The sequence below is a fragment of the Mustela erminea genome, chromosome 7, assembly GCF_009829155.1.
Source record: "Mustela erminea isolate mMusErm1 chromosome 7, mMusErm1.Pri, whole genome shotgun sequence".
Taxonomy (NCBI): Eukaryota; Metazoa; Chordata; class Mammalia; order Carnivora; family Mustelidae; genus Mustela; species Mustela erminea.
In genome coordinates, this window is record NC_045620.1 from 135,636,899 (window position 1) to 135,654,836 (window position 17,938).

A 17,938-nucleotide genomic window follows, 5' to 3' on the forward strand; every position below is an offset into this window, starting at 1 on the left:
TTTGACTGTAATAATAATAATAATAATAACCACCACCCCTTGTCTTTGTAGTACTCTGCGCCCCTGAAATACTGTACACATTTTTATTACTTGCTCTGCACCTACTGTGTGAGCTCTGAACGCAGATCGTGGCTCTGCTTTGTCCACTGCGGTGTCGCTAGGCTGTGGGGCCCGTGGACGCGCAATCTGCGCAGGCGGGGGTCGTTGTGGGGCGAGTGACTGGCCACTCCCGAGTTCTCCAGGCCTGGGCTTGTCTGCCTCAGGTCGGTTTGGGATGAGAGCTTCGGTGGGGCCCCTTTGCAGTGGCGCACAGAGGCCGGAGGGAGGCTCTTGGAGGAGCGGCGTGGGTGGGGGGCGCGCGGTCCCCGCGGTCTCGGTCGTGCTCGCCCGGCTGAGCTGCTGTGCTCTCCCCGCAGGCGCATGCCCAGCCTCCTGGAGTACCTGAGCTACAACTGCAACTTCATGGGCATCCTGGCCGGCCCGCTGTGCTCCTACAGGGACTACATCACCTTCATCGAGGGCCGGGCGCACCCGCGCGCCCCGCCGGGCGCCGCTGGGAAGGAGGACCTGCCGGGCGACAGAGCCGAGCCGTCTCCCAACGTAAGCTCCCCACAGCCGCGGGCGCCAAGGGGTGTTGGTTCCCAGACGCGGACGTCCTCGCGGTGTGCTCGCGCTGGGTCTTGGAAACGGGTCGTAAGAGAGTGACTTCACACCGCAGCCCCCGGCGCCAGCAGTCGCTTAAGCGTCTGCCCCTGGCTTAGGTTGTGATCTCAGGGTCCTGGGATCGAGTCCCGCATCGGGCTCTCTGCTCAGCGCGGGGGGGGGGGGGGGGGCTGCCTCTCCCTCTGCCTCTCCCCCTGGGCATGCCTCCTCTCTCCCTCTCTCTCTCTCCCTCAAATAAATAAAAATCTTAGAAAAAAAAAAATAGGAGAAGCAGTGCAGAGTTCTTCAGTGAGAACGATGTTTTACGGTCCGGAGGGTTTTACAAGAGAGCGGTTCGCCCGCAACTGACCCAGCCTGGTCTCCTAGGCCTCCTCCTTCCCCGCCTTTCATGTTCCAGCACTTCTGAGTGTTCTGTCCTCCTGTCCTGACCTCCCTCCGCCTCCCGGCACCGCCAGTTGACATCTCACTCCTCTTTAAAGGCCATACATCAAATAGCACCTTGTCCGTAAAAGTTTTCCTGATTCCCCCCAGTGACACAGTTAACAGTAGCTGACACTTTGATGGCACTTCCCACGGGCCAGGCCCTACTGGGGACACCCCGTAGTCACTCTCTTGGCCTCACAACACGAGGGAGGGCTGTTACCTGCCCCGCTTAACAGGTGGGAAACCGGCCTGCGGGATTTGGCCAAGATGTCCTGGGCTGGCATTCAGACCCAGGTGGTCTGAGTCCGGTGCCCGCACCCGGTGGCCTCACAGCCGACCATCAGCTTTACTTCCTCTGAGCTGTTGGGTAGACGCTCCTTTATCAAGAAAGGCTCAGGTGCCTGGGTGGCTCAGTGGGTTAAAGCCTCTGCCTTCAGCTCAGGTCATGATCTCAGGGTCCTGGGATCGAGCCCCGCATCGGTCTCTCGGCTCAGCAGGGAGCCTGCTTCCTCCTCTCTCTCTCTGCCTGCCTCCCTGCCTACTTGTGATCTCTGTCAAATAAATAAAGAAAATCTTTAAAAAAAAAAAAAAAAAGGAAAGAAAGAAAGGCCCTGAGGCTCTGTGGAGGCTGAGTTTCTGGCGGACGTGATCTGGTAGACTCCGAAAGTCCTTCGACACCTGGGTTGATCAGTCTCTGAGTCAAAAACAGGGGCTGGTATGTTTTTTCTAAATGTGGGGCTTAGAGCAAAGGACCACCTTCCTTTCTAAATTATTACAAAATGAAGTGTGAATGAGGAAGTGCACTCTCATTCACAGAAGCTCTTATTTTATCTCTTTGCTGCCATGTGACTCATTGTGTTTTGTACCAAAAAGGTGCTTTTGTCTTCATAGTTTCTATTACTGGTTACATGTTCATTGGTGAATGCCGTGTCATGTGGGCTTGAATTTCAGGCTTGAAATCGAGTACGTTCAGATCTCTTCCATTGACAGTTTTGTGTCTCCAGGATGACCACTTAACCCTTTAGAGATCTCGCTGCCACAGGAGAAAGAAAGGATTAATATAGATAGCTTCAATATTCTAGAATCTTATTCTGGAATACTGGAAAGAGGAGTAAAAGCTAGGAATCAATGTTGTAAAATAATTGGAGAATTTCAGGTGGTATAAACTTCTGAGTGGCAGTAACTCAAATCCAAGAAAGCATAATACAAATTTATATATTCTCTTGCCTCACCCTGAATTTGTATGGAATCCAGTCTTATGAAATGCGGCTTTTCCTCTTTTGGGTTGTAGGCCTAAATCAGAGGTTGTTGGCAATGGCAGATACTCTTAATCTGTTATTTCCCTGTCTTACCATATATTTGGTTTAAATTCCCTACGTGAAAGGTTCGTGCAGTCAGAAATGGTGGTGACTTACAAACCACTCAAAGGCATTTGGAGCTCTTTGTGCATCACTGGAGTGTGTGGTCTCTTCAGATCCAAAGTAGGACAGTCGGGTCACCAGTGGCCCTTTTATTGGGGACCTCCTGATTGTCTTTAAATCAAATACGGGTTTGGGTGCCGAAACAAGGACCCAAATCACAAGGGCTTACACAAGGTCTCTGCCAGGGCATCCGCAGTGTCAGTGACCCGTGGGTAACATGGCGGCTGCATGTGTTGGGGATCCAACAGGCTCTCCCCTGTTTTTGCCCTCCTTTGGGTGATCCCCCATTCCCACGGCGGAAGCTGGTTCACCACAGGAGCTGTCCACGTTGCGTGGACCACGTGGCCACACTCAGCTGTGAAGGGGACAGTCACGTGTGGTCTTTAGCTAGACGTGCCCAAATAAAAATTCCATCATTTGCAAGAAGGGGTGGGGGGGTTCCTGGGGAGCATCTGTCAGTCTTGGCCATGACGTCAGAAGGACTTTTCTCTGGGGCTGCATAGCCTCTTAGTGGCAGTCTTCTGCCATCTTACAAGGGGGCACAGACTTGACTGCAGGTTTCTGGAGCTGGCTCACGCCTGGAGGCTGAGGATCCCACCTCTCAGACTGCAGGCTTCCTCCAGAGTCTCCCCATTTTTATTCGCGCTCTTAGCCAGTCCCCTACTCTGGACCCGTGTCCCTAAGCCTGGATCTTCTCTGGTTCAGCTTCCCTAAGTGTTAACATCAGCCTCCTGCTGGAAGGCTGGAAGGGTGCCCCCTTAGTACGCAGGGAGGCTGTGGGAACCAAGGGGCCCACCTGGCCTCCCTAACTACCTGCTCCCACATTGCCTCAGCCTTTGGGCGCCACCTGGTAGCTGAGATCAGATCTGCGCTACTTTAATTTTTGTTTTTAAACGGATACCCTAGAAACTTGCATGTCTAGTCTGATGGTCACTGTATTGCCCATTGTCTCATTAAGACGATACACCCAATTTTTCGATTGCCTTGTGAGACCATATTTTTTCATCTCACTGCCTTGACAGTACAGTTTTTTCTCTACCTGTTTTCAACCTCACATGTAAAGCTTAGGTATTTGGGGGGAGAGGTGAAGAAGAGGTAGCCTTACTGGACTGGAGAAAGCTTAAAAAAACATTGAGGAAAGCAGGAATGAGGGCCACCGCAAAGAGGCCTCAGGGGCTGGGTAGTTTATGCATATTCATGTGCAGATTAGTTCATTTGAATATTATTAGACTACCAGGCGGGACACTCCACATCCTGGTGTTCAGTTACATTCCATTACCTGGATGCAGCCTTCCCTCCTTCCACCTGTTTCTTTCCCTTGGCCGGGGCTGAGACTGAAGTATTCTGGGCTACTAAAAATACAAGAACACCATGAGTTGGATTCTTTTCAGGTGATTTAACCTTACCAGGATATTAGAAAGAACGGCCCTTTCCCCTCCTCCACCAGAGTCTTTTATGTAAATCTTTTTGTTTTCTTAGTTGTGTAGTTCTTTTGGTTTTATCATCTGTGAACAAAATTGCATTAGAGAACTCTCAGATTGCAAGAGATGCATTAAACTGCTTTTTGTAAAAATAATGTCCATGAAGTATACATGGCATTTGGAAAATACAGGGAAACGCACAGTGGAAAAATATGCTGTGTGTGTGTGTGTGTGTGTGTACAATATGAAATCCGCTGCCATAAGTTATTCACGTGATCATTTTTGTATATTCACACCTGTATGCCTGGGTTTGCTTTCAGGTATTTTTTAACTGAAAGCTTCGAAAACACAGACTGAGGTTTCTAGTGTGACTTGAGCGCGTCCAGAGGGAGCAGTTAGAAGGCTGGACGTGTTCCTGCCGGGAGAGCCTGAGGGTGTGGGACACCGAGAGCAGCCTGATTGAGGAGAGTTACGGAGTTCATGCAGGTTAATCTGGCGGTGGTGTGTCAGATGGGCTTCAGATAAGGCTTACGAAACCTTGTCTTGTTCTCTGAGGTCGCGGTCATTCAGAAGCTCTTGGTCTGTGGACTCTCCTTGGTCCTCCACTTGACCATCTCTAAAACGTTACCCGTGGAGTATAACATCGACGAGCGTTTTCAAGCTACAGCTTCGTGGCCCACAAAAGTCGTCTATCTCTATATCTCTCTTCTGGCTGCCAGACCCAAATACTATTTTGCATGGACGTTAGGTGAGTCCCCTGGGAATGGACTGGACCCCGGACCGTGATCCAATGAGGCACATCTTACGCGGTAGCTAGCGGGGAGAGCGCCCTCTTGAGGATTTGTGGTTAAAGACCGATGGGAAAAACCAGAGCCCTCACAAGAAACAAACTTTATAGCTCATATCCTAAATACGAGGGAATAGCCTAGAAACCGTTAGGGTATGCTACAAACTATTATATCAGATAACAATAAGAATGAATAAGTCCACTGTTTAAAAAGATCCTAGTATATAATGACCTGTACCTTCTGGGAGAACATGGTGTATTGTTGTGTGGATTCTTAAAACTCTCTCTTCACTTTGTTTACTGCAGCTGATGCTATTAATAATGCTGCGGGCTTTGGTTTCAGAGGATATGATGAAAATGGAACAGCTCGCTGGGACTTGATTTCCAATTTGAGAATTCAACAAATAGAGGTTAGTCAATCATCACAGTTGCCTTGTGATACTTTACATACCATACTTTGCTTTTATGGGTTATGATGTGATGTTCCCAGAGATACTGAATGCTTTTTATTACGAATAGTCAGCTCTTCCATTCAGCCAATATCTCTCGATCATCAATCGGCCTGTGCATCAGGCACCAGGGTCCATTGAGTAAGATCTGGGTGATCTGGGCCCTCATGGCTATAAACTAGAGGGGGCCAACGGGGCACAGAAGGATGGGTTGTAATCAGAGAGGTGGAAGGTGTGTGTGTGCTACAAGATAGGCTCCAGCACAGATGAGATAGCTCCGGAGGGCTCCTGAAGCAACTAAGGTCTTAAGCTGAGTCTCAAAAGATAAGAACCAGATTGCCAGGTACTCCGAGGAGAGGGGAACGTCCTGAGTGGGGGAGAAATGGCATGTGGCTCACGTGGGGATTGGTGACAGATGAGCCTGCAGAAATGCAGGGCAGGCCCAGACACTTTCAGAGGCCATATTATCAGTTTGGAGGTCTTATAAGAGCCTTGGAGTCTTGTGGGTGGGTTCTATGCAGACGAGTGAGATGATCACGGCTGTGGTCTGGAAGGATCTCCTGCGTCAGATAGAATGAGTTGCCCTCGTGGGACAGAGCGGTCTGTTAGGAGGGTGCTGTGTTAATCCAAGGTGATGGTGACCTGAACCAGGGTAGAGCCAGTGAGGCTGGAGAGTCGTGAACACCTGGGAGCACCGTTCCAGAGACTCAGCACACCTCGCTGTTACCCTGGCCTCAGCGAGAGAGAGAGAGTGAGAATCAGGACCAGAGACCGGGGCTGAGCCAGTTTTGTGGGTGACGCCTTTCACTGGGAGAAGGAACAAAGAACAGACACAGGTTTGAAGGGAAAGTTGCCATGCGTTCAGATTTCAGACTTCACTGAGTTGTCCAGCAAGCAAGTAAATGAGCAGACACACAGCAGCCGAGCTGGAGATCCTAACTGGGGAACCGTGAGCACGTAGCATTTCAGGCTTTGAAATGAGAAACCATGAGAGTAGCCACGAGAGCAGAGAGCGAGAAGGGCTGGGAGCCGCCTCCCACCCCCACCGCGCTCCCCAGAGCACCTGGGCTTCAGGCCCGGCAGAGGCGGGCAGGAGAGGAGGAGGACCCAGAGAGAGAGCAGCAAAACCAGAAGAAGGTTTGCCAGCCTGAGAGACTTACTCCAATAAGAGAGATGACCAGAACTTGAGGTGGAAGGTCAAGAGACAGTTGTGTTGGGCACCTTCGCATCCTTGAAGGCTCTCGAAGTGGGACAGTCAGTCAGTGCCTGTGGACGTGACGCCCCAGGAAATACAGCACCGTCCCTCGGTGCTTGCCGAGACGGTTAGACCTGACTGGGTCCTCGATCTTGCTCAGTTTAGAGGGAGTGTAGAGCACGCAGAAGTGAGTTAAACACCAGGTCCGGAAGTGGGGGACTCTGGAAGAGAAATGACCCATTTTTCCCCAAAGAATAAATGACATGGGAAAGTGGGGGGCAGAGAGAGGCTGTTACGGCTTCAAGGAAGCTTTAGCCAGATGCACTGTGTGCACCTTCTTGGGATCCCAGTGAACAGACCAACCGGAAAAACATGTTTTCAAATACTCGGCACTATTTGGACACAAAGGGGGTATTAGGTGATTATATTAAGGAGTAAGAATTAGTTCTGTTAGGGCTAATCTTGGTTTTTTAAAAGTCCAATAAATTCTGAACTATTTATAGGTGAAATAAGGTGTCTGGTATGTGCTTTGAAATTCTCTGAACCATGTCAGTAATCAAATGGGGAAGGGGAAGGAAAAACAGGTAAGTGTGGAAACCGAGCGACAGATACTTGGCAGGTTTCGAACTTCCTGTTCATCATGGCTGCCCTGTGGACACTCTGAGACATGGTCTTCTAAGCAAGCCTCCATGAAACTCAGGACTGCACCTACCGTATATCGGTGTATGTGCTTGTATGTACACATGTGTTTGTTTATACATGAAAAGAGGAAGACTTTTTGCCCCCAAGCACCGGGTTTCATCGTCTTGGGAGCAGTATTGCCCTTGTTGAGAATGCAGGGTGTGAGAAAGTGAAGAGTAAAGGAGTTCGTTTTTCTGAAGGAGGGAATGGCGACCCGTGTTAGACGCTGCGGAGGTGTGGCGAGAGAGGAGGACTCACGAGTGCCCTCAGCTGTGACCACATGGGAGTTTTCTGATGATTCTCGTGACGTTTCCAGGGAGGGATAGGCATAAAAGCCAGATTATACGACTCTTAGGCGTCTATTACCTGTACGGGGAAGGAGATAATGACATCGCTGTGGGATACAAGTGATTGAAGGAGGAGTTTTTGTTTTGTTTAATTTTGTTTTAAAATGGAGAGATTGACACAGGTTTACCAGTTAGAGTATTTGAAGACAGTATGAAAATATGGTAGAGGGTGAGGAGTCAAGGATTTTGGTGAGAGTAGGAAACGGACCGTGGGCTTTAAACGGTGGAAAAGAACTGAAGATGCAAGGAGGAGATGGTGACAGAGGGAAGAGGAGGGGTAGGCGACCGGGAGTTCCCTCTGAGGTCAAGGGGAAGCTTTTATGGGGGAGGCTTGCGTGGAGAGGCTAGAAAGCTGGGAAGATGGCAGTTAAGGTGGCACCAAGGTTCCCGGTGGCCACAGGTGGTGGCCAGAGAGACATGGAGGTGAGGGGATTGAGAGACGGTGGCTTGATGGGACACCCCGTCCCCAGTGAGAGCATCACTGGACGGTCACTGAACGGTCATTTGCCTATCAGGAATGTCTGGCATAATTCGACGACAACCCCGGTCACTGCTAACGTGTAGGAGGAAATGTGAACATGTAGGAAAAATTCATCTCGTAGATGGCTTTCACAGTAAACGAATTCCACTCACACATGATGTTACTATGTTAGAAAAGCAGTATTAAGGAAAGAAATCAGTACCCTATCATCAATGTCAAGTAACTTAATTTCAGCACAATAAAATGTTATTACTTATATTTCAAGCGTCGTCATTTTGTGCGCCAAAGAAAAACATTCTTTTGTTTTTCAGATGTCAACAAGTTTCAAGATGTTTCTTGATAATTGGAATATTCAGACAGCTCTTTGGCTCAAAAGGTATGTTCCTTCAGGAGCAGACGTTAGCTGTGCTATGGCGTCTGGTACTTGAGGTCAGGCTTCACTGAGCTCCAATTCTTGATTAAGTATATGGTGTGTTGAGTGATATCGTGACCTTGGTGTTAACCAGGAAGCGCTGCCAACAGTGCGAACAGTGTTCCGAAGCGTGAGTATATCAAATATGAGAACTTTTCCGGCTGAGCAGTGAACGGAGCTCTCGCTGGCCTCTCGGTCCATCCTCTCCGCCAGCTCTCTGGGGTTTGGCATCACCAGCCTCCTCCTCCTCCCATTCCCCGGAGATGTGGTTAAGTAAAAACAAAGTATCTACACAACCGCGCTACAGACGCCCTAGATTTTTCTGGAAGAGTTCCAGTGTTAAGATATTTCAGTTTGACAGATGCTTCTGCGTGTTAGGCACAGGATGCAAGACTGAGTCCGACAGAAGGACCCAGCTCCTGTAGCCAGAGAGTCCACAATCTTGTTGGAAAACAGGGCAGCGTCACCTACACGTGCCCTTGTAGGGAGGAAGAGCATGGAGCTTGAGTAGGGGCAGCGCGGGCAGGGGATAGGGGAGGGATTATGGGTGCCGGGATCCATGATAGGTGTTTGTCACATGGCCATGGGGAGAGAGACAGGCAGCCCAAGCAGAGCAACATCTGTCAAGGACAAAGTTAGGAAATTACACAGAAACTCCCAGCGACTGCCTCCTTATTCCTAGTGAGACCTGTTACTCTGCCTCATGTTTTTTCTATGAAATCTTGCACCATGATGGTGTAGCTCTAAGCACTGATCTGCATCAAGCTGTCTTTTTTGGGAATGTCGTTTATTTTTTGACAAGTTCAGCATCTTTATCCCTGGAAATACCCACTGTAGGAGAGTGTCACTTGCTGGTACCATGTAGTCTCCCCATGTGCTGCAGACCACCCTAACTCCTGTTGTGTGATTTTTGTTACTGTTGTATTTTTTAAATTTATTTGACAGAGAGATCACAAGTAGGCAGAGAGGCAAGCAGAGAAAAGGTGGGGCGGGGGGGGGGGGGGAAGCAGGCTCCCCACTGAGCAGAGAGCCTGATGCAGGGCTCAATCCCAGGACCCTGAGATCATGACCTGAGCTGAAGGCAGAGGCTTAACCCACTGAGCCACCCAGATGCCCCTACTGTTGTCTTTTAAATTCGACACCCATAGGGACACCTGTCTGCTCAGTCAGTGGAGCACGTGACTCTTGATCTTGGAGTCATGAGTTTGAGTCCCATGTGTAGAGATGCCTTAAAAAAAATAAATTTGATACTGTTGAAAATCTTATTTTCTTCTGAGTGCTCTACCCTTACAGAGAAACTTCAGACTAAGTACAGCCAGACTTGCCAGAAAGAAGTGTTGTTAGGTCAGTTGAAAGTTCTTAATTAAACGATAGTCATTAAAGAAAATTTTAAAAATAATGTAAAGTAAAATATCTTTAACATTAAAGATTTTTTGGTAACTCATGTAGATTTCTAGACACTGGCAGTGCTAATTTGAGCTGTTACGTATACCATAAAAAGATGAAAATCAAATTTATTTTCCTTGTACATAGGAGTTTTTAGTAGCTGTCACTTCCCTGAGGTCACAGGTCAAGTTATTACTGATGTTAAGTGGTGGCTGCTTGCCTGGTTCCCCTCTGTCTTGTCAGGTACGAATAGAATGATCTCCGTGGACTAAACTCGCTCTGTGGTCTTCTGGCTTCTAGGGTTTGTTACGAACGAGCCTCCTTGAGTCCGACTATCCAGACGTTCATTCTGTCTGCTATTTGGCATGGGGTGTATCCAGGGTATTACCTGACGTTCCTCACGGGAGTGCTGATGACCCTGGCGGCGCGAGCTGTGAGTATCCAGAATCCCACCTCATGCTGCGCCGGTGGTCCCCTTGCCCTGGGGGAGGAGGCTGCGGCCCCTTCCACACACGGGCCTTGGGCCTGGGGCCCTGGCCCACAGTGAGGTGTGTGCCTGGCGTGTTTGTCGAGGGCTCCCGGGCCTCCACACTTGGTTCATCTGAGAAGACTTGGTGCGTGGGAAGTACCCACAAGGCGTTCATTGTCTTGACAGAATCGTCTGCACGAGAGCTAAAAGCAGAGTTCAGTAAAGGGGGTCAGGAGGGTAGGTTTATTTTAGAAAGGTTTCCTGAAAGCTGTCACCTCTGAGTCCTCTTTTAGACGGAGAGTGGAGTACGGACAGTGTGGACGGAGTGGACGGGCCGTTCCCAGGGCATGGGCGCAGTTCTTTGGCGTGTTGACCTGCGTGGAACCTGGAGTAGTATTTTGGGAAATAGTTGAGAAATTAGGTTGGTGACATGGGTGGACAAGGAAGGAGGACAATTTAGTGTAAGTCCTCGAAAGTCAGAGGAAAATAACATGGCAGAAAGGGTGTTTGAACAGGCTTCCTACAGCGCGTACAGGTGAGTAGCCTTCGTTTAACAAACCAGCGGGTATTTATGCAATTTTCAGGTTCCATTGAGGGGGAGATGAGGGGAAGCTCAGAGAAATATTAACCAAGGGCCTTACCTTCTGGTTGTCGGTGGTCTAATTAGGGCACCAAGTGTATGTACCCATGTGTGTGTGCCCACCTGTGTGTGTGCCCACCACGGGGCATGTGTGAGACATCCGTGGGTTTTATAATAAGTAACATAGTTGTTTCGAGGTGAAAGAAATCCTTCTGGTTGGGTTGACCCAAGGTGGCCTCATTAGGAAAGTTTGGTTGGATTTGGGCTTTGAAGGAACGTTATTTCAAAAGTGGGGGAAGTTGTGATGGGCGTGGAACATGACATTCTAGGTGTGGAAATGACATTAGCAGAACCAAGTTTGAAAGTGCCCGGTGTGTTTGGACATGACAAGTAAGTCTGGCTGAAGCAGAGACATCATGAATACCTAAGGGGTGAATAATTCTGGAAGGGCAAAGGAATGCAGGGGAGGGGGTGGGAAGGGTTGTCTTAGAAGAACTTGGACACCAGACCGGGAAAGGGCCTGACCCGCATTCTGTCTGCGTACCTGGGAGCCACGGGAGGTTTTTAACCAGGGGAGAGAGCGCTGAAAGCCGTGCTTCAGGAGGACTGATTTGCCTTCGGTGGATGGAAGGGGAGAGGGTGGGCAGCTGCTGTGGCCGTGAACCGGGCAGGACTGGGTGGGCGCCCGGATCCCGTCCGGCTGCTAGGGATCGTGGTCTCTCTGTGGGAGCTCCACGAACCGTGCAGCGGGTCGCTGCTGAAGAACCTGGTGGCATCCCGCAGCGGGGCCGTGCTTTACCTCGGAGCGCGTTAGGCAGAAAGAGCGGGGAGCACAGCGGAAGGGAGGACATCACGTGCGGTTAAGTTCGTGTGTTTCAGAACTAACACGTTCTGACTTTTCTGAAGTGAAAAAAATGTTTAAATAGTAGTGATTAGGAAGCATGTATCTTGAGACTAATGTGCGTTGTGGCCCTTTATTGTGGTCAGTGTGTTTCGGTCTCTGTTCGGGGCATGGCGCCCATCTGTCTGGCGCAGATGCGGAGCCTACAGGAGAGGGAGGGGGTCTCATTCTGTCATGGCAGGAAAAGTGAAAACAGCACTTTATTACTTTCTGTGCTTCACCAAATATGATTGAAGGAGCTCTAAGGATATTATTTTTTACTTTTTTAGAAACTATTAATGCAGTTTAAAATCTGCAGAAAAGTTGCAAAGCACTCCCGCGTGTCCTCTGCCCGGATTCCCGTGCTTTGCTCTCTCCCTGTCTTTTATACACGTGTGGATTCATTTTTCCTGAACTGACCTCTCCCGGGGTGGCCCCGTGGTTGTCCCTCCGCCAGCCGTGCATGGGATTTGCAGCCACCCCTCATCCCTGGAGCAGCAGACACCGTCAGTGTGATTTTATTAACAACGTGAAAGATAGAGCACGTGTTTGTGTTCCTCTATTTCAGATGAGAAACAACTTCAGACATTATTTCCTCGAGCCTCCGCAGCTGAAACTACTGTATGACGTTCTCACGTGGGTAGTGACTCAGGTGGCGATAAGCTACACAGTCGTGCCATTCGTCCTTCTTTCTGTAAAACCTTCGTTCATGTTCTACAGGTAAGTGTCACTCTTGCCGAGACGCGGGGGGAATCGCCTTGTTGGAAAGAGCGAGCTCTCTGCTCCGGGGGGGCGGCGGGGAGAAATAGCGCCGCAGCCTTGCTTTCCTTAGCCTTTTCCTCATAAACCCGAAAGTCCCAAGCTTCCGACAGAATGATTCCCACCCCTCAGCCCTCAGAGGAATCTCAGCAGGGCGAGCCCACCTCGGATCTCTCAGCGGTTTAACAGGAAGGTGTGGCTGTTCTTTTTACACTTGGACGTTAACTAGACTTACCACGGTGATCGTTTTGCAACATGCACATACATCAAGTCATTGCGTTGTACACCCAGGACTAATACAATGTCATAGGTCAGCTGTACCCCCGGTAAGGACAGCTACATCGGGCTGGATGCGCTCAGCCCTGCTCTCTGCCCGGGGTCCAGGTGTAGGAGTTCATGTGTGCAAGCAGAGGCTCACGTGGCACTGGGATATTCTGGGAGCGGAAGCAAGATAGATCTTGTGATGGTCACGAGTGAGTCCTGAAGAGTCTGTGCACCAGCAGTTCAGGCTGCCAGACCGTTAACTACGAAAAGGAAAGGATAGGAGAACTTAAAATAAGATGAACGATAGAGAATATGACAGAGCAGTTTTAAAAAAGAGAAAAAAAATGTAGCTTATTCCTTACAAGGAATTGTTCTCTTAATTGCTGTAGTCAAAAGATAAAAGAAAAAAGAATCACTTCTATTTCATGAATTTTTCCCTTCTTACCCTTTTATGTTTCTTACCCTTTCATGGTTCACATATGTTTTATGTCTTCTCTGTATTAGAGAAATTCTTGTTTTGAATTCCCTGTCTTACGTTCTCTTCTCTCCCTCGCCCACCAGATCCCGCTCTGGCTGTGTTAGTGATATCTTTGAGATCAAAAATTCTGCCTCTCGTAGAGTCTCCATTACCCTAGCGTTCAGAACGACGGCACAGAGCATGTGGTCAGAAATTACTGCCGTTAATTATGGCAATGCTCGTACAGAAAGACCTCATGTAACTCCAGCTGAAATTCCCCTTTTCACAAACTTGTCCCGTATATTTACGTGTTTGAGCAGTTGATTTGCTTTTCTGTCCCAGGAACTTTGGTCACAATCACTTGTGTTTCCAACTCTAAATACAGCCCCTGTCGCGCCTGATTGCTGTCCGACTTCAGGAATAATACTTCTGGTAATATCTGGAATATCATAGCCTTTCTTTACCATGTGACGGCAGCCGTCAAGTGGCAATCTCCTCCCTTACTCACATCGCGGGGTTGGGTGTTGGGGGGTGGGGTCTGTAACTTAATTAGGGACCAGGCACAGCCCCAGAGGCCAGAGCATTCAGGTCCCCACGAGCTCTGCCTTCTCTTTGTTCGCTCGCCGTGTTCGCTTCTGTGGATTTGAGAGATGATTTTCAGGTCGCTGCAGCTGCTAATAAGTACCTTTTTGTTTTTGTTCTGTGTAGCCATGGACTTAGGACCCTTGCAGAGGAACGTAACACGATCCCTCGCATCGTGCTTTTAAGTGGCTTGGGTTTATAGGGGCTTTATAAACGCGCACTGGCCCAGCTGGAGTGTCCCCTGGGGACAGGGGCCGCGAGGGTTCCGGAGTGCATAGGAAGCTGGTGGACGTGCACGTGGGATGCGGGGCCGTGACATTTCCGCCAGGATGCCGTTGCTAAGGATTCATTCTGAGAATGTAATGAAGTAAACTCTGTCCTTTTCCTTTCAGCTCCTGGTATTACTGCCTCCACGTTGCTGGTATCTTAGTATTATTGCTGTTGCCAGTGAAAAAGACTCAGAGAGGAAAGACCACACATGGAAATGTGCCGCTGGCGCCATCCGAAAAGTGTGACGACAGAGGAAATTCTTTGGAACAGAATAGTTTTTCCACAACAAACAATGTTTGCAATCAGAATCAAGAAATAGCCTCTAGACATTCATCATTAAAGCAATGAAGGGGAAACACTCTGATGGCTATTTTGTCTCTGTTAACAGAAACCAACCTTAGCACCTTCTCAAGGGGTTTGTGTTTGTTTGCAAAGGGATAACGTGGGGGGCGAATGGGACGGAGCTAGATGGGGAATTTCCCATTGGCCGGAGTGGGAGTGGCGTGAACAACCCCTCCCATGCCATGTCCCTGTGGGCCACGCCTTATCTAAAAATAGTTCCATTATTCCAGTGGGCACTCAGGACCTCAGCAGGTGTCCGTAGGGTCATACGTGTGCCCTGTTGCTGAATGTATGTTGCGTATCCCAAGGCACTGAAGAGGTGGAAAACAAACGTGTCGATCTGGGTGATTGAGAGAAGTTACCTTTTCCAAATGAATGTCTTGCCTTAAACCCTCTATTTCTTAAAATATTGTTCCTAAATGGTATTTTCAAGTGTAATATTGTGAGAACACTATTTCAATATTTGATGTCATGTTCTGTAAAGGAATTCTGGAGGCATTTGGAACAGGATATTTAAGATTGTGGACACTTTAAAAATGCAATAAACATCTCAGTATTTGAAGGGTTTTCTTAAAGTATCTCAAATGACTACAGTACGTAGCAAAACCGTCAACAGTGACGGAGCCAAATTATGGGCAGCTTACTGTCCTGGAGAGTTTAATTACTTTGTGTCAGTCCAAGCCCATCAAGGGAGAATTTCTTCAACATAATTAAAGGTTGGTAATGCAATATTTTAAGCTTATTTTCTTTAAAAAAAAAAAAAAAAGAAAGAAAGAAAGAAAGAAAAGAAAACTGAGCAAGAGAAGATGACGGAGGAAGGAAGGAAGGCATGAGTGAAGGAAGCCCCGAGTGAAGGAAGCCCCCCGGCGACCGGGGCGGGAGGTGGCGACAGGGCTGGGACAGGGCACAGGTGCTCCGCAGAAGGGCTCTCCCCCTTTCTTTCTCTGAGTTCTTTGTGAGTCTGTGAAGACATAAACGTGTAAATGACTTTTTAATCTGTTGGACTTTAAGTGAAACTTAGCACACGTAAATTATATAGAATTATGGAGGGATTGTGAAAATAGCCTTGGTAGATTGCATGAGGGTCGTGAAGGAAAAATCACGGAATAAGGGGACTATCTGTCTCACCACTTCCTTGTCCTTGACAGCATAACTCGGAATCGGGTAAGTCTTAGGGAAATGAAAGCTTACAGTCATTGGGTCTGAGCCTCATTTTTAGAGACTAAAAGAAATTAATTTCCAAACTCTTATTAAATTCTCACATTAAAATTTTGCTGTTAACTCTCTTTAATGAGTTTTAGATTCTCAAAGTAGAAAAATGTGCTTTTATCCTCTAGGCCATTTTCTCCACAATTAACCTCCCCTCCGGTTACTAGATGTCTCCTTTAATCCCGCAGTCTTGGGGTGTGAGGCCGCCTGGCATGAGGGCTTCGGCCGAACATGGTAAATCCCGGGGTCACGGGCTGGGAGAGAGGAGGTGGGCAGGGTCTTCTTACCCCGCCTTCATTTGACCAGTCTTTTATTGGACTTCACCTTTATTTGGCCAGTTTATTTTCTTTTTGCCTTAAATTTTTAATGAAATGTAAATTGTCTGTTTCTGGTGAGTCTGGTGAGTCTTTTTTTTTTTTTTTTTAACTTTGTCATAAATAAGGTTGCATATGAAGTTATGGCAGAACAACTCTCTGGCTTAAGCCGTGTAGTTTTTCTTTCAAAGGAGAAAGAAACAGCAAATGTACTTGGGACTTTCGAGATCTTAATCAGCAAAAATATTGGTGTATCTTTGTAGAACGTTAGAAATATCCTAGTCTTTGATTACATAAAATGTTTTTTTTTTCTAAAGGAAAATTTTTTCCACCTGCTGAGGTTAGCCATGCCCCATTACTTCCCAGAAAAGGATGGAGAGCTAAATAGATTTTCTCTGTTTTTCCCATGCATTGAAATTAGGCTGGCTGTGTAATGTGAGAGGTCAGAAAAGAATAATCGTGGAAAGTATCTGCCCCCAAAAGGTCTCTCAGTTTAATTAATGCTGCAGAGAATCTGATCACTATTTAAAAAAAAAAAAGTAAACAAATTTAGAGTATCAAGGACAAGGCTAGGCATGTCATAAGTGAAAACAAGAAAGCTCAATAAAACTTTTTTTCAGCCCATCTGGCCATTATAAATAATCCCTGTTTATTTCTTCTACCTATGTCATTTCTCAGCCTGTAAACCTAAAATCATGGTTACCTGTTTGTTGCTCGGTGAATGTACTCCTAGAGCCGTCATGCAGACAGCAAGATGGCTAAGAATTCTCCAGTTGCTTTGAAGATGATATATTATCTGTACAGTTTGACTGACTCATCCCCTTGGATCAGCTAAGTGTTTTGTTGTTGTTTTGTGTTTTGTGTGAAAGGGGTTTTGGATAGCTTTTCTCTAATCTTGGAGAAATTCTAATCATGAGTGTGTCATCCAGAAGAAAAACTAAAGAAATAATTCCAATTCTCAGCTTGACTTTTCTTCTCGAGAAGAAACTCTTTGTGCTCTGTGAAACGAATCTGCTCGGAGTGTGGTAAGGGTTATCGTTTCACTTCTGCTTATAGCAGGAGATTTGAAAACTGGCCTGTCTCCACGTACTGTTAAGGATAAAGGGAGTCATTGTACTGTATGTTTCTTCTTTTTTAATCAACAGAAGAAGATTCAGTACATGTTTCTCTCGTTTCTCCACTCTTCAGTTGTCTTGAAACCACTCCAGAGATGATCAGTGACCATCATACTTACACTCTTGGTTCATTATTATACTACTCAGGGAAAAAAAATTGAGCAAATATAATTATTCTTCCCTCAGATTCATTTTCTTGAAACAGTTGCAGTTAATTTGATGTATCTCAGTGATCACCATTTTATAAGTCATTTGTTCTCAGTTTTGAAAATAAGCATTTTTCTTGGAACTCAGGGTAATTGGGGAAATTTACTTGACTTCTCAAATGTCCAGCCTAATCGGGAAGGTTTATTTGGCTTCCACAGTGTCCAGGCACCACCATATTTTTGGTTAAAGAGTATTTTTGTCATTGACCCCCACCATGTGTGACATTTCCACAGTCCCCTGTTTTCAGAAAAATGAACAGTCAAAGGACGGTTCTAGACAGTGAAGTTAACCTCACTGAAGCTCTGATTGTCCTGGGAAGAGACCAGGTTGCTCATCTGGCTCTGTTATTAATACGTTCAGATTTGGGCCAGTCACCTGTCCTCTAGAAGGAAGCTCCTTAATAAGTTAAAGGATCAGTTCCAAAAGTGTACGACCAGTTGTGTTTGTAATGAGTGGGGACCATTAGCAGGTTCTGTAAGAGTCGTGGGCAAAGGCGGATTCGTTGTCAGAACAGTTGTGGTCATTTACTTTTATTTCTTAAGCTCAAAACCCTGACTTTTCCAAGGTTTTCTTGGCAACAGAGGAAAACCTTCCAATCCGTTAAATCAGAAGGCATGGCAGCACCCATTTCCACTGAGTATAGCCCTTAAAGTGAATCTTTGGTGATGAAATAGTGTCTATTAAAGGAAACATGTTTTCCTTGTGCTTTCTCTGCTTGGTTGGTTGCTTGTGCTGTAGGTGAAATTGAAGGTGTTAGAAAATATTAGTACAAACCACCAAGTTTACTGGGCAGGGTTTAACTTCTGTAACTTCTCAAATATAAT

At 47.4% G+C, this 17,938-nt stretch overlaps 1 protein-coding gene across 2 annotated transcripts in view; it reads left to right on the top strand.

The window, feature by feature from the left end:
* Window positions 1-16,331, top strand: part of MBOAT2 (membrane bound O-acyltransferase domain containing 2) — a 119,468-nt gene extending 103,137 nt beyond the window's left edge. For both annotated transcript variants that reach the window (XM_032353380.1, XM_032353379.1), the window contains 7 exons: window positions 417-600; window positions 4,484-4,676; window positions 5,022-5,125; window positions 8,180-8,244; window positions 9,967-10,099; window positions 12,164-12,315; window positions 14,050-16,331. In XM_032353380.1, the coding sequence (XP_032209271.1) occupies window positions 417-600; window positions 4,484-4,676; window positions 5,022-5,125; window positions 8,180-8,244; window positions 9,967-10,099; window positions 12,164-12,315; window positions 14,050-14,275 (1,057 nt within the window). In that variant the 3' untranslated portion in view covers window positions 14,276-16,331. The remainder of the gene's footprint in view (window positions 1-416; window positions 601-4,483; window positions 4,677-5,021; window positions 5,126-8,179; window positions 8,245-9,966; window positions 10,100-12,163; window positions 12,316-14,049) is intronic.
* Window positions 16,332-17,938: the final 1,607 nt, after the last annotated feature.